Source organism: Acomys minous (assembly GCF_964271855.1).
Source record: "Acomys minous genome assembly, chromosome: 3".
NCBI classification, from domain to species: domain Eukaryota; kingdom Metazoa; phylum Chordata; class Mammalia; order Rodentia; family Muridae; genus Acomys; species Acomys minous.
This window is the reverse complement of record NC_140485.1, coordinates 127,467,315-127,483,605: the sequence shown is the minus strand read 5'-3', so window position 1 is coordinate 127,483,605 and position 16,291 is coordinate 127,467,315. Positions and strand designations below refer to the sequence as shown.

At 36.6% G+C, this 16,291-nt stretch overlaps 2 protein-coding genes across 4 annotated transcripts in view; both read left to right on the top strand.

Moving 5' to 3' along the window:
* SHPRH (SNF2 histone linker PHD RING helicase) overlaps positions 1-16,291 on the top strand; it is a 75,602-nt gene that overhangs the window by 29,770 nt on the left and 29,541 nt on the right. For all 3 annotated transcript variants that reach the window (XM_084777491.1, XM_084777492.1, XM_084777493.1), the window contains 11 exons: positions 1,711-1,799; positions 3,513-3,605; positions 5,907-6,014; positions 7,628-7,770; positions 8,544-8,717; positions 9,021-9,083; positions 10,110-10,335; positions 11,799-11,942; positions 12,933-13,034; positions 14,373-14,444; positions 16,093-16,281. In XM_084777491.1, the coding sequence (XP_084633617.1) occupies positions 1,711-1,799; positions 3,513-3,605; positions 5,907-6,014; positions 7,628-7,770; positions 8,544-8,717; positions 9,021-9,083; positions 10,110-10,335; positions 11,799-11,942; positions 12,933-13,034; positions 14,373-14,444; positions 16,093-16,281 (1,403 nt within the window). The remainder of the gene's footprint in view (positions 1-1,710; positions 1,800-3,512; positions 3,606-5,906; positions 6,015-7,627; positions 7,771-8,543; positions 8,718-9,020; positions 9,084-10,109; positions 10,336-11,798; positions 11,943-12,932; positions 13,035-14,372; positions 14,445-16,092; positions 16,282-16,291) is intronic.
* FBXO30 (F-box protein 30) overlaps positions 16,261-16,291 on the top strand; it is a 92,813-nt gene continuing 92,782 nt past the window's right edge. The window contains exon 1 of the mRNA XM_084777510.1: positions 16,261-16,281. The gene's annotated coding sequence lies outside the window, so the exon portion shown is untranslated. The remainder of the gene's footprint in view (positions 16,282-16,291) is intronic.

Genomic DNA, 16,291 nt, shown 5'->3' with positions numbered 1-16,291 from the left:
CAGAGCTGGGCTTCAGTGAAACTATTCATGCTCATTCAGTTTTTCAGGTCCTAAAACATATTTTGACGTTCTTTCATGTTGAAGAACTTCCATTACAAGTTCTTTTACCTTTTAAAAATGTAAAATTAATCCTGATATGTAGCTCAGTGGCAGTTTGTTCAGTTGCCTGTCATACACAGAACCTGACTTTAATCCTTAGCACCAAAAAGAAGAAACATACTAAAGCCATTCTCAATGCAGAGAAATTGTACAGAAGGTCATGTTTCACCACAAGCCATTGTTTGGCAGTCTGTGCTTCAGTAGATGCTTTTTAAAGTGCTTCCTGTGAGTCCAGTGCTAAGGACAAAGAGAAAACAGCATATGTATGAACTGATGGTGATGTGTGTGACCAGAAATGGGAGGATAGCTAAGATTTGTGCTTGGTTTCTGCATGAGACACAGGGATTCCCTCTGGCCTAGCTGGCCTGTAGCTGGCTGCATGGTGCAGCCTGGCCTTCTCAGAGTGCTAACATTGCAGGTAGCTCTTGGTTTTCCAAGTGTTGTTTTTAAAAGTTGTTCCTGTCATTTTAGAGATTATACCATAATTACACCTTTCCTTCCTCCTCTAAACCCTCCCATGTGCTTTCCTCCACACTTTAAAAATCATGGCGTCTTCTCATTAATTGTTGCTACATGCTTATATGTATATGTTTATACAAACATATACTTAAATATAACTGCTCGGTGTGTATATATGTTCTCAGGGCTGACCGTTTGGTACTGGATAACCTATTGCTGAGCTCTCCCCTGGAGGAGACCTATTTCTCTACTCTCAACATCATTTAGTTACCTGTAATTGTTTGTGTGGGGATGAAATCCTATTCTTTCCCCTGTCCAGTTTCGCCTATTACTGTTGTTCTTGTTCAGCCTTTTTTTTTTTCCCATTTAAAATTACTTATGCCTTCTACTAGGAACAAGTATGTATATCAATAAAAGTTTATTTTTCTGAAAATTAGGTGTGGATTGATCAGAGTGTCACGAATCCTTGTGCATCACTACTGATGTCCCAGATTTGTCCTTAGTTTTAATTCGTAATGAGTGCTAATTGGCAACCTTTACCTCTAATAAGAGGAATATTATTTTTCTAAGCTTAATTATTTAATTTAATTAATAATTTTAAGGCTTTCTAAGTACACTTCATTCCATACACACACACACACACACATGCACACACACAATTTGAAACAATAAAATATCTTATGAAATAAAGGAACCATAATCATCTTTTAAAAAGTGGAATAATCCTAATACAAGGTCAGATTCTTTTTTTTTTTTTTTTTTTTTTTGGTTTTTCGAGTCAGGGTCTCTTTGTAGCCTTGGCTGTTCTGGACTCACTTTGTAGACCAGGCTGGCCTCGAACTCACAGCGATCCGCCCAACTCTGCCTCCCGAGTGCTGGGATTAAAGGTGTGCGCCACCACGCCCGGCCCCAAGGTCAGATTCTTGAACCAACAAAATACTGAGTTACAGGGTTGAGAATGCTAGCTTAGTGGTTAGGCCATTGTCCAGCATGGGCAAACCTGAGTTCTTCCCCAGCACTGAAGAGTCAATAATAATAACAATATAAGAGTTGGAATATTAATTTTTGCAGTACAGCTTTTTAGTTAATGATAACTGGATGACACTGGGAGTGATTTGACTTGTGTCCTTTCAATGCATTTTAATTTCATAGGTGAGTATGCCTTGGCAGCAGAACTATACAGGGAAGTATTACGCTCATCTGAGGAGCACAAAGGAAAACTCAAAACTGATTCACTTCAAGTAAGTGCAACCTGAACATTCTTCAAGTATATATTCAAATTGTTTTAAACAGTAATTTTTCAAAATGTTAATGTTAAAGGGCAACAGTGAAGTGAATTATAATTACTAGAGATAGAAGCTGTGGTTCCTTCTTTTTAATAGTACCTTGAATGATTTGTGTATATCTTAAAATTTGAAAATCACCATAGTTCTCTCTCTATAGGCCTATATAGCCTGCACTGGAAGATAGTTTTAGTTATTTGTAATTCAGAAATAGGCTAATATTATAATTTTTAGTTTTCATCAAAACAAAAAGAAAATGAACTAAATTAAGGTGACCTTGTTGGTCTTCTTTTTTTGTTTTTGTTTTTGTTTTTGTTTTTTGAGACAGGGTTTCTCTGTGTAGCCTTGACTGTCCTGGACTCACTTTGTAGACCAGGCTGGCCTCGAACTCACAGCGATCCGTCTGCCTCTGCCTCCTGAGTGCTGGGATTAAAGGCGTGCACCACCACGCCCTGCCTACCTTGTTGGTCTTCTAAGATAGACTTTTAGAGGTCTTTTAGGAGTTGTATGTTTGAATTATAACAGTAACTGCTTTTTCACAGCAAATCATAGATAAGATTTTTGCTAAGTGAGAAGTAAAGACATGTTTATTAATCTTGGCAAGCCTGGGCTTGATACCTAGGTAAGTTGAATTTGTCAGACTTTAGAACTTACATATTCATATGATACAGTGGACAGTTGGAAAAGATTATAAGGGCAGGGCTCAACTGAATAACAAGGCAGGACATGGACCTAAAACACATGTGTGTACCTCATGGGAACTGAAGCACATGTTTTTCTGAGATAAAATGCTACATGTATCTTTCCTTCCAAGTACATGTACAAAACTAATAGGTCATCTTCTACAAGTACACACACAGAAGATGAAACACTTATCTCTGTTTTTTGCTATTAAATCTGTTAGTACTACTCACTGTGTGATTTAAGAAGCTATGTTGAAACATGACCTAAGACATTGAAGGTAATGTAGACTCCATAGAGACTTTTTCTATAGCTAGTAATGTATGCTCAGATAGAGTGAACCCTGAAGGTTTCAAAGCACTGGTACCAAATCATACTTGACCAGAACTCTTTTGACCTTAGCTATCCTCCCAGGCAAAACATGAATTTAAGAGTTAAACTACTGTGATTTCATTTCAGTTCTAACCTCTAACCAGTTGTTGACTGAATATCAAGGCATGAAGGCGATGATGCATAATATGGAATACAATATTTTCTTTGTCCTCTAATCTCTTCAAGTCCAAGTTCCCCCTTTTCATTCTTCATGCTCAGTGTATTCAGATGTTTTTGTTATAATATTGGTAGACTCATTCAGACTCATTTTCTAGAAAAAGAATCAAGTTAGCATAATCAGGCTTTCTGCATTACTGTGTAGTCTTGAGTTTTCTGCAATTCCCTGTGTAGACTATTGCATATACAGTAGAGAAAGTATACCTGTATACTCTGTAGTTTGCTGAGTACAGAAAATGTGTGTTTTTAATTGAAGAAAACTGATGTCATTATGATTGAAGACATTTGCTGTTCACTTTCCCTTAGAAAAAGATATTACTCAAATGTTTTCAGAGGAAAAGTACTTGTCAATATAAACTTCAGATCCATGCTCTATGTGCCATTCAGTAAATTGTGTGGTGTCCACAGCATTGCATCATAATTCATCTTCTGTGTTTGTAGAGACTTCATGCCACACATAACTTAATGGAGCTGTTGGTAGCCAAGCACCCAGGGATACCGCCCACCTTGAGAGATGGCAGACTCGAAGAAGAGGTAGTTGTTATTTTCACTCTATTTATAAAAATTAAAATTTCAGACTTTAAACTCCATCTAGCTAATATTTCTAGTGCATAATTAAATAAACGTAGCCTGCTACATTTTCCTGTTACTCTGATGTTCCAAACTTTGCTGTGGTAATTTGGAGTGGCAGAGAAAGTTGGACTCCATATTATTTGTCTGGTGATTTACTTGCAGATATGTTACATGACTTGAAGGTTTTGATATCATGATAGGACTGTAGAGTGTAGTTCAGATATAGTCATTTTCTTTCTGTGTTTTACGTAAGAGGGTAAATGAACTGAAATTTCAAGGGCATTCTCTTCAAGAGGTTTCTCTTATTGAAAAGAATGATACTATAACTTATTTTACTAGAAATTCCTAATTGCTTGCTATGCTAATTCTTGCGGATTTTGGTGCGTTTTTAAAGATCATAGAGGAAGAAGAAGATGAAAATTGAGTAGGTTGATTGAAATGCATTGAACCTCAAAGTAGAGTTTTTATTGCAATCAACAATATAGAAAATGGGATTTTAAAGTACATTTAGTCCTTTGTATTTGTTAAAATGAATAATTTGTATTGACAAAATGGCATACATTTATACTATACAAAATGATGTTTTGACGTATACAGATAATGTGGAGAAGAGTGGAGTGGCTAACTCAGCATCAATAACCTATTCCTTTTAACTCATGCACTTAAGTTTTATAGTAAAAATACTTATAATCTACTCTCAGCATAGCGTAACTATAGTCATTGTTGTATAAGCCTTTGACCAGTATCCCCCATCTCTGCATACTCGAGCGACTGCCATTCTCTCTGTATTTGTATGAGGTTTGCCTTTTAAATCCCACATCTAAATGAGATTTTGCAGCATTTATTGTTTAATGCCTCAATTCTTTTACTTAGTATAATGTATTTATGTTTATCTATGTTGTTACAAATAACGGGGTTTTTTTTTTGAAAGGTGAAGAGTATACCATTGTGTGGTGTGTGTATGTTTTTATTGCTTTAGGCTTTTTGTCAACTCTATATGTGTGTGGTGTGCATGTGTATATGCATGTTCTCATTTGTGGGTATATGTGTGTGCATGAATATGGAGGCCCAAGATTGATGTCAGGAATCGCCCTTGAAAAGCCTCTCTTTCTTATTCTTCGAGACAGTCTGTCAGTCAAGGCTAGAGTTCACTGAAGAGCTAGTTGTGCTAGCCTACTTGCATAGGAGATCTCCTTTTCACACTCAGGCTGAAATCAATGGCAGCTGCCATGCCCACCTGGGGCTCTGAGCTCTGCTCTGTCTGCTTGTGAAGCATGCACTATAAGCATTTAGCTGTCTCCCTTATGTGCATACCATATTTTCTTATGGATTATCTGTTCACTATTCTTTTAGAAAGGTGGAAAAATAACACAAGGTTTTTTGTTTTTCATTCCTGGTAATATTAGTCCACTAGAAAAATCATAACAATACTAGGCTGAGAGGCTTAAAGATTAAACATTTCTTACAGTTTTAAAAAGTCCAGAGTGAAGGTGTATTTTGTCAAACGTAGGAGTTTAATTTCTCCTCCAGCTCCTCTCTTTGCTTTAGATTCTGATGTCTTCTTAAGTGGCCTTTCACCCATACCTGTACTTCCCTGCTGTTTCCTTCTCATAAGAACTCCACCAGGGCATTGCCCATCTGCAGGTGCAGTCACACTGAGGGTTAGGACTTCTACATATACATTTTGCAGGTATAAGTTCAGTTCTGACACCTTGGTTCCAGTGTAATTCAGGGTTATTTTTAAACTATAGCAGTTCTTAAAGGAACTTTAACAACTAAAGCAAACAAGTAATTCTGTAAGGTGTCTCTTGCCTTGCTTGTGAAATATTAATGTCCTTTTTTATCCTATAATGAGTAAATCTTTATGATTTTTAAAATTTTGAGATAGGCATTCAGTTTTTCTCTTTTCATTGTTTATCTTAGAGATTTCTAGTATGACTATTTTGTTTTGCTTTTTGTTTTTGTTTTTGTTTTTTGAGACAGAGTTTCTCTGTGTAGCCTTGCCTGTCATGGACACACTCTGTAGACCAGGCTAGCCTTGAACTCAAAGAGATCCTGCCTCTGCCTCTCTGAGTTCTGGGATTACAGGCATGTGCTACCATGCCTGGCGACTATTTTATTTCTTTATAATATGCAATTTAATGTTTAAATCAAGGAATTTGAATGTATGGAGTGACTGACTACATTGTTACTGAAACATCATACTAAATTATGTTTAAGCCTTTACACAAACATTTATATTCACTTTGCATTTCAACATAGGCCAAGCAGCTTCGGGAACATTATATGAGCAAGTGTAACACAGAAGTGGCTGAAGCCCAGCAAGCTTTGCAGCCTGTGCAGCAGTCCATACGGGAACTGCAAAGGAAGGTACTTGTCCCCAGATACCACTTTGGATCTACTTTGTATTTTGTTCAAACATTTTTTTCTCCTTTGAATTCTTAGCACCTAGTTGAGTGCCTATATCAGAGATGTCTTAAGTTACTTTTCTCTTGCTTTGGCAAAACACCATGACCAAGGCAACTTACCAAAAAAATGGACTTGTTTAATTGCACTTACGGTTTCAGAGGTTGGAGCCCATGATGGTAGAGCAAAGGCATGGAGGCCGAAACAGCTGAGAGCTCACGTCTTGATCTATATGCATGAGGCAGAAAGAAAGAAACAGAGTACTGGAAATGGAGGGAATCTTCTGAAACCTCAAAGCGTGCCCCCTGCCCCCGACACACTTACTCCAAGCCACACCTCTCTCTCTCTTTTTTTTTTATTTTTTGAGACACAGTCTCTCTGTATAGCCTTGGCTGTCCTGGATTTGCTTTGTAGACCAGGCTGGCCTCGAACTCAGTGATCTGCCTGCCTCTGCCTCCCGAGCGCTGGGATCAAAGGCATGCACCACCACGCCTGGCTCTTCACACCTCTCTTAATGCTTGCCAAATATGCTACCAACTGGGAGTCAAGAATTCAAACATAATAGCTTGTGCAGGCCGTTCTTACTGCAACCACCGCAATAAGTATATTTACAGGTAATGATGTCTGCTCCTAGAGTGGATGATATGTAGACGAGTATGCTTTGTTGAGGTTCTGTTTTATTTAAATTATGGTGGCTTGCTATTTATGTCGTGTAAATCTAACAGTTTGTCCTTTGGAGAAAGTATAAAGACTTGTGTAGTTTTGTTTTTTGTTTTTTGTTTTTTTAGCAATGTATGTTCCACATTTAGGATCACAGGTATTATTCTTGCAGACTAAATACTTGCCCTTTTTGAATTTCTTTTTAGGACACCAGAGAGAAGTCTAGAAGGAGACAACCCAAATACATTTTTTAACTTCTAAATTTTTAAATCAGTTTTTATCAGTTGTTCCACATGTTCTGCTTCTGAATTCATTAATTACTTAATGTCTAGTCATAATCTTGTTATTTATTTAAGGAATGTAGTTCAATATTCATTGAGTAGATTTACCTCCTTTTTAGTATGTTGCCTGCTACACTTAGAGAGTACCAAGTTTTTACTTTGTTTTAAAAAAAAAACTTTTTGTTGTTGTTTTGTTTCTTATTTCTTGGGACAGGGTTTCTCTGTGTAGCCTTGGCTGTCCTAGACAACCTTTGTAGACCAGGCTGGCCTTGAACTCACAGCGATCTGCCTGCCTCTGCCTCCTGAGTGCTGAGATTAAAGGCGTGCACCGCCACACCCAGCTGGTAAGATACTTTTTAATACAGCTTTGGAACACAAATTTTGCATAAAATCTCATTTGTCTGGAATATTGCAAGTAATAGCTCTCTTGTTATAAATACAAAAGAGGTTTTTGCTCAGTATGTATACACAGTATGTTTGTCTTTCTGTGTAATATGGATATATAAAAACAGTAAACACAATTTTATCTGCTGTAATCCTTTGAGAATAAATATTTGATTTTGATATTTTTCATACCTCCTTTCTCAGTGAATGCTAAATATATGTACTAATTGGTTAGTTTCGGCTTTTTTCTAGATTCATTCTAATTCTCCTTGGTGGCTGAATGTAATCCATAGAGCAATGGAATTTTCTGTTGATGAGGAACTTGTTCAGCGGGTGCGAAATGAAATAAGCAGTAACTACAAGCAACAAACGGACAAGCTCTCTATGTCAGAGAAGTAAGAAAATACTACAGAACAGGATCGCTGCATGAGTACCAGTGCTCAGGTCATGCAGGATCAGTAGGCGCTGTTCAGTGTCCCAGCACGTACTTAGGAACACCTATGGTATACTTTATATTAATAAGTATTTCCAACAAAAATACTAGATACTAAGTCTGAAACAGAGGTCTTTATGTTTGCCATTTTAAACGTTCTTTTAGAGCCCTTGGGGTCTGTTCTCTGTTGCTGTTGTTTCATACTTGCTCTTGTTGCTTTGAAACAAGTTCTAAGTAGCCTTGTCCTGAACTCCAGACTTTCCTTCAACTAGCAGATCCACCTGCCTCTGCCTCCCTGTGCTCGGACTTTAGGCTTGTACCACTGTCCCTGGCTTAATTACATTTTTATAACAAGAAATATGACTCTTGTCCATTTTTCTTCACAATTTTGTTTTACTCTGTAGTTTCCTCTCTCCAAATAGAAAAAGAATGCCAGCAGAGACAGTCTGTAGTCATCTAGCCTTAGGAGGACAGCATGTGCCAGTCCTGATTCTTGAAAGATACTGTGTTCTCTTTTGTAGTTCCCAAAGACAGAGTCACTAAACTCTTTGGCATCTTTGTATCAGGCAATGCATTTTCAGCCCTGAGTATTGGTAGGTGCCACTGAGTACATATGAAGGGAAGTTTCAGTAAGCTGTGGGAAGTTTGACAGTTTATTTAATACCAGATTGACACATTTTCTGAAGAAATTGATGTTACTTTCTTTGTGCTGTGTTATGCTGCTGATGAGAATAGGTTCCGTGACTGCAGAGGCCTTCAGTTCTTACTCACAACACAAATGGAAGAGCTCCTTAAATGCCAGAAGCTAGTGAGGGAGGCTGTGAAGAAGCTGGAGAGACCTCCAACCCGTGATGTGATTGAGTCTGCGACAGTCTGCCACCTGCGGCCAGTTCGACTCCCTCTCAGCTGGTGGGTGACTGGGCAAGTCATGCAGGGCACACATCTTCCAGGAAGACACGTTTGATCTGAGACAAGAAATAGTTTTTCATAAATTGAACCATTTTCTCTTATTTCAGACAGATGTAGAGATGCATTTTAAGAAATAAAGCAAATCAAGGATCATGTGCTTGAAAACTATGTCATGTTTTTCTTAAGTGCTCTGTTTGTTAAAAAATAAAATACAAATGCTAAGTGGTTTTTGTTTTTTGTTTGTTTTAGAAATTATCTTATTGCTGGTCATATCTGTGAATTTTTCTCTGTAATCTCTTTCAGCTGTGTCTTTTGTAAAGCTGATGAATTGTTCACTGAGTATGAGTCAAAGCTATTTTCTAACACGTAAGTTCTCTGATCATTACCCACGAAGAAGGGAAACAATTCAAAGGATTGAATGTCTGATTATGTGACTGTATTTTCTGTTATGACTTTTGTTATATTTTCTCATATTAAATAATTTAATAACCGTTTGGTATTTAACGTGCCCATTTTTCTCCATAGACATTGCCCCTAAATGCTCATTAGGGGCGGTCTCTAACTACTGTAATTGAGGGGCAATTGCGAGTAGTAGTAAGACCCCAGACTGGGTAGTGTGATGGATTTGAACTCAAATCTCTACCCACTGGCAAGAGCAAATTACCACCTCTCTGACCTGCACAAAGTGAAGGCGACAGCTTAACCTGTAATTAAGTATTAAGTAAGAAAACATATGTAACTATCTAGCAGAGTGGTAGTATATAGTAAGTACCCAATTAAAAAACAGTAGCACTTGTTCTTTTCTTCAGCAGAGATATAATCCTTGTGTTAGGATTGGTGTACTTAGGGCCATAGCCTAGGCTGTGTTTTGATTATGGCTTTTGCTTTGTTGCCACTTGATCTTTATTTTTAAATGCCTGCATATGGTGGTAGCTCAAAATTCTCAGAATTTGATTTATAGAATGAAGTTTAAAAGGGTTTTTGTTTGGTTTGTTGGTTGTGTTGGTTTTTGTTTTGTTTTGTTTTTTTGTTATCCTGTGCTCATGAAATACTACACAAAAACACACATCTGCAATCTTAACTTTTGGAAGTTGGAGGAAGAACAATCAGGAGTTCAAGGCCAGCCTCTGCTTTGCAGTGAATGTGAGGCTAGTCTGAGCTGCATGAGACCCTGCCTCAAAATTCTGAAACAAAACAAAAAAAATGAAGCACAAGACAATTTTCAGAATTTGTGTTATTTTATTCAAAGACTTACAGGCATTTCTATTGTTGTGAAAATTGCCATAGTGTTCCTGAGCTTGCTTTTCTGTTTGTTCTTCTGGCATCTCCCACTTGGGATGCTCGCTCCTCACTGGCAGCAGCTAGAGCTGCTTGGTTCTGATCTATTTTCAGAGTCAAAGGCCAGACTGCAATCTTTGAAGAAATGATAGAAGATGAGGAGGGGCTTGTGGATGACAGAGCCCCCACCACTACCAGGGGCCTGTGGGCGACAAGTGAGACAGAGCGATCTATGAAAGCAATCCTGTCATTCGCGAGATCACATAGGTTCGATGTTGAATATGTAGATGAAGGAAGTGTATCAATGGATCTTTTCGAGGCATGGAAGAAGGAATATAAGGTACACTATTTTTAGACTTCTGGAATTAAAAACCTTTTTACATTAACTTAATATCTGCTTTGGAGACAGTATGTCATGATTTCTTTGCCTAAAATGCAGTTATTATAATAAAGGATAATAATATTTGGAAAATTCTCTTTATTAAATTACTAAACAAAAATTCTTACTAAACTGACTCTTGCAGTCAGTATGCATAAACATTTGCTTGTGTGTTTCATTGTAAGCTGTATTTTAATGGCTATTTTTTGGTTTTGCATGGGGATTAACAATCAAATATCCCTATCAGCTTTGAATATTGAGAAGCATAGTAAATACTTTTCAAGTTGGAAATCACTGTTGCAATGGGTACAGCATAAGTTGGCATTTAGTTTATACTTCAGTGATCACATATATGAGATGTACTTCAAGGATGTTTTATTATTAAATCATTTTTGCATATTAAACTTGTCCTTTGATCTTTGCATGTGAGATGGGTAAGAGGAGACAAAGTGCTTTTAAACTATAATGTCACATTTCCATATGTTATATTTTGTAATTTTTTAAAGCAAAACAAAAAAAAATTGTGTTGAAGAGAAGATATATTGTCCAAAACTCCAGTTCATACATTTGATAAAGTGAGGAGTGGCACTTTTATAAAGTTGAAATTCTTTGAAATTATTTCTTCATCATATCTGTTACTACAGATGTAAAGCACATGCCTACAATTGATTGCAGTGTATGGTGAAGAAGGCAGTGTGCCGTGCATGCCCTGCATTCCTCTGGTATTGTCTTAGCCTGCTCCTGCCGTGTGCTCTGTGTCTAGGAGAGTGCTTATCGTGCCTCTCTCCATCTTTGAGCATTTTTCCTTTATACTTTTGCACAATAAATGAAAAATGAATGAGCTACTGCTACATCCATCAACTAGTATCCACTTCAAAATATATTAGTGAAGAAAGGTTATCAAAATATAGTGATTGATAACATTTCTACAAATTTTGGAAGAGTTGTATAAGTACCTATAGTATTTTTCCAGTGAAAAGTGGGATTAATAGTAATTGCCTGTTTGACTCTGAAGGAGGAAGAATGATACTATTAAAGCTCTCTAAGGAATTTGTCTTGAATTGGATGCTGTATGTTCAGTTATTTCAGATATTTAATTTACAAAATATTTTGAAAATGTGAATATAATATTAAAATATTTTAAGACAAAAACAAAGTGGTGATCACATAAATCTTCCATCGCTTTATGCAGATCTTTGTCTTGCATGAAATCTTTAGATATTTGATTAAGCACTATAATAGCATTTTCCTCAGGGTTATTTCCTCAGACATCCTCATCCTAACTGAGCCCAAGGAGGTGCTTTTCCTTGAATCCTTAATAAAAACATTAGACCTCCTTGAAGCCTTTTGCTCAAAGTACATTTTTGTAATTGTGTACACTTTTAATTCTGTGTCTTGCCACTGTCTATATCTTTCCCCTTCAGTTACTTCATGAATACTGGATGACTCTGAGAGATCGTGTGTCTGCTGTTGATGAGCTTGCAATGGCTACAGAGCGACTAAGAGTACGCCACCCCAAGGAGCCAAAGCCAAACCCACCGGTCCATCACATAATTGAACCACATGAGGTAGTTGAGAATAAATCACAAGAAAGGCCACCAAAAAATCCAAGATGCATGAAAGACGTAAAATCAAAGCAGTGGTATCTTCTAGAAATGGCTACTGCCATAAGTGTAGCCTTATGAAACTGGTTTTGTAGGTCAAAATGAGTAGTTTCATTCACATGTGATACATGCTTAGGACTGTTTGGGTCCATTTTGTTTGCACGTTCATCTGTTCTTGTATATTTCTATGCATCAAATCCAATAGACATTCTTGGCCACTTTTAAAAGGGTTTTATACCCTCAATTTTTACCAGAATTTGAAAAATAATGTTCCTCAAAAGTAACTAAAAACTTAGATTTTGCAAGTTTTTTTTCCCACTTTCTAATAGTAGATATTTCCTGTATGATTTATTTTTATTTTTTATGGCTGTTTAATACTTTAAACTGACTTCTTTTTGTAAAGCATTTAGACTGTGATTTAGAAAAAGTTTAAGATACTTTTTATGTTATATGCCGTCCTAAATATGAATTGGCTGTGGTGTTCTTCAAATGTGTGTTTTAGGATAAATGTATAGCACTGCAACCATAAATAATAATGAATTCCTTCTCACTTAATTTTATGTTTTGTCTGATATATTGCAGAAGAAGAAAGGTCAGGGATAGTCTTCTGGATTTCATAAATCCACTCCCACCAAGCACTGTATCATGTCTTCATCTAGTGTATATATTACAGAGAAGTGGCACAGAAATAGGATTTAGATAGATTTTTATCCAGTTTCCTATATATCGTGATCCTTTTTTTTTAAAGGAACTTAATGGATTCTGTCTTCTATTTAAAAAAAAAAAAAGAAAAAAAGAAATGTTTTCATTATTAAGCTTGTAAAATGGAGTTTTAATGTCTAAATTTTTTATAGGACAGGACATGAATTTGCATTATTCAGAATAATTGAGCATGTTTAATGGGACCATCTTTTTGAGAGAGAATAAAGGGCTTGTTGGTTTGTTTGTTTCTAGGTAGAACAGAATCGTATAAAACTGATAAATGATAAAGCTGTTGCTACATCACAGCTTCAGAAAAAACTTGGACAGCTTCTTTACCTAACGAATTTGGAGAAGGTATAGTTTTTAAAATTGTTGTTTTCCCCTACTGTATTTCAAGAACCATGGATATTTTCTACTTAAAATATCAGTCCTGTAATGAGTAGCACGGGCATTTTGCTTATGTGCGATGAGTTGAGACTAGTGTTGTCTATAGTACAGGCCCTCAGCTGCTACCCCTCCCTGACTGTTTCCCCACCAGCTGCCATGATCATGACCTTTGTGCCCCAGGAGCATCCTACCCCAGTTAGTCCAGCCCATCCAAAAAGTACCCTGGTGACCTGCAGAATTATGAAAAATGCATGATTATTTTAAGCCACTGTGTTGTATGATTTGTCTTATGTGATCTGAAACAGATCAATATTAAGATGAAATAATTTCCTCACCTCTTTTAAATTTTGGATCTTTACAGGTTACTAAGTTTAAGTACAATTCAGAGTTTTGTTTTTTTATTACTACTTAGAAGTTAAAGGGATTTTTTTTTAATGTTTGAATATTTGGTGAGTAGAATTAGAAAGAAAATTTTTAGTGATCTTTTGTTCAGCTTGCTATTATGTTGTCCTTAGTTGTAAAGCCTGTCCATCATACTTTCTTAAACAGCTTAAAATTGTATAAGAAATTTAAGGAGGTACTTGAAAATCTATTTCAGTTTGATAGAATTTCAACACTCAGAGGTCTCAAATCAATTAGAGATCTGCTTTCCAGTTACTTGCTTAGTGAGATTCAGCCAGAGATGCTGAGAAGCAACATTATGAATATAAAATTGTGCTAAGTGGCAGCCTCTTCCCTACCTGTCCTTGTCTGCACATGCATGATAAGTACATACTTGTACTGTGATATTAAAAAGCTTGTTATCTCAGAGCTCTACAGTGTTTTTAAGCAATTTCCCCCCAGCAAGATACAGAAATAGAGGGGCTGATGTAGTCAGAGCTCCTCAGAATGATCTTGAACTCCCGAGTCACTTGCGTCTCTCTGAGAAGTGCTAAGTTACAGTCGTGTGTCACCATGCCAGTTATTAATTCATATTTCTTTACAATAAAATTATAGTCTAAGAATCATTTTCAGAAATTTAGCTATTTGTATTTTGGCTTTAATGTTGCTTTCTATTATAATCACAAATATAATAACATATGTAAGCTATGGTAAAAATGGTTTCCTTTTTTTAGTTGTGTCCTGAATAAATCTCAGAAATAATAGTATTAGATAATATATAAAATATTAAGTCATCTCACTAGTTAGACAATTCAGATTGAAATTAACAGCATATACCTGTATAAATAAATTTCAAAGCATGCATCAAGTCCTAAATATAAAAACAGAGCTAACATGTTTTGGCATTTTTCTTTTTTCCTATAGTCTCAAGATAAAACATCAGGAGGTATTAATCCAGAGCCTTGTCCAATCTGTGCCCGACAGCTGGGAAAACAGGTAAAATTATAATGAGCATCACGAGTTCATAAAACACCTCACAATGTGTAAGGCTTCTCCATCTACTCAGTCTTCTGTGTCTCATGCATGAGCACTGACACATGCACTTTCTCCTAACTGTGACAGAGTAAGTATTGTTCTTCTTAGAGATAGGGCCAGCGCTTTGGTGACATGCTTAAGGTTACAGATACTTGAACCATCTTTTTCCTAACCAAAAGCTAAACCCTAAAACAACTTTATCTTTTACATTAAGGTTGCATGGTTGTAAACATATTTTTAGACAAGACATTGTTTCTAAGTAACTTAATTTTGCCACATTAACGTATATGATAATCAAACAGTATCACATAACACAAATTTAGTGAAAATGGTAGTACAGAGGCACAGTGAGGTAGCACTTAACAAAAGTAAAGAGTCAGATCACAGCTTGGATTCAAGCTTTAGCCCCCAAAGAAGCAGAAAGGTGGAGTCGGGTTAAGTCAAAAGAGTGTCTTTTTAAATCTTTGCTTTAGTGAGACTCATGCAGTTATCTCTGAAAGTTTATTTTGTCTTACAAGAGTTTTGAAGTTTTCTTCATATACATTATTTTATCCAATTCTAATAATACCAAGGTTTTTTTTTTTTTTTAAATCAAATTGGATTACAAAGATAGTGATGAACTGTTTTTGCAAAGCTCCATGCTGGAGAGCGTCTGTGTTCTACATCCCTGCTGATACTGTTAGAGAAACTGCCATGTGTTCTCAGAGCGAGTTTAGTGAATGTCCTGTTATTTCTACTGTTCATGTGACTTAGTAATTTTTCCTGTTGTGGACCTTCTTGCTCTGTACCTATGAGTTGAATTCCTGTGAGTCACCAAAATCATGTATACCATATAGTATCCTACATTTCCAGTATCACCCGAGGTCCACAGGGTACTTAGTAGTGCTGCTGGGAAAGGCAGACTTGTGTGAGACAGGTCTGAGGATTCTAATTTAAGCCCTTGAGAGCACAGATGAAACTAGTGAGCACTGAACCCAGATGAAACAAAATGAGCTTCTTTTTCAGGGACTATTTTACAGCCACACTGTCTACCCTAGTTTGTTCTGCTCCTAGTCTGAATTGTTTTCCAAAGAGATCCCTGGACCACTTTCAGAGTTCTTCTGGCCCTTTTATTACAAATCCTGGAAAACCACCACAGCTGACCCCATTGCCACAGAGCAGCAAACTAAGATAAAGGGCCCAAAAAAATACTTTGTGTCATTCAAAACAAATCTGAAATATTAATTCGTGTTATTTTCTGTATAAATGTATTAGCAACTGAAACTGTAAATATGTTTAAAAAATTGAGTAGCTATGAGTATATTATCTCCTAATTAATGTTCTCACTTCAGTATCTGCTGTTAGAGTGCTAAAGGAGTAATCTGTAATGTTTTTTCTAATCTGAAATGAGAACACTAGCTTTTTATAAAATGATGATGAGTAAGGTACATGAAGCTGAAAATTATGAAAATGTATTTCTCCTAGACTAAAAATAATTTGGAAGCATATCTGCCATGAAATACTTAGGAATTGCAGTCATAGGTCATCTGCCTCTGTCCATGTCTTTATGGATAGGAAGGTCTCATTGACCTATTCTCACCAAGGCTTGTCATGTATGCTTTCTTTTCAGTGGGCAGTGCTGACCTGCGGACACTGCTTCTGTAACGAATGCACTTCTATTATAATTGAACAGTACAGTGTGGGCTCTCATCGAAGCTCCATCAAGTGTGCCATCTGCCGCCAGACCACATCACACAAAGAGGTCTCCTATGTCTTCACCTCAGAGAAAGCGAACCAAGAGGATGACATCCCTGTGAAGGTATAGTAGG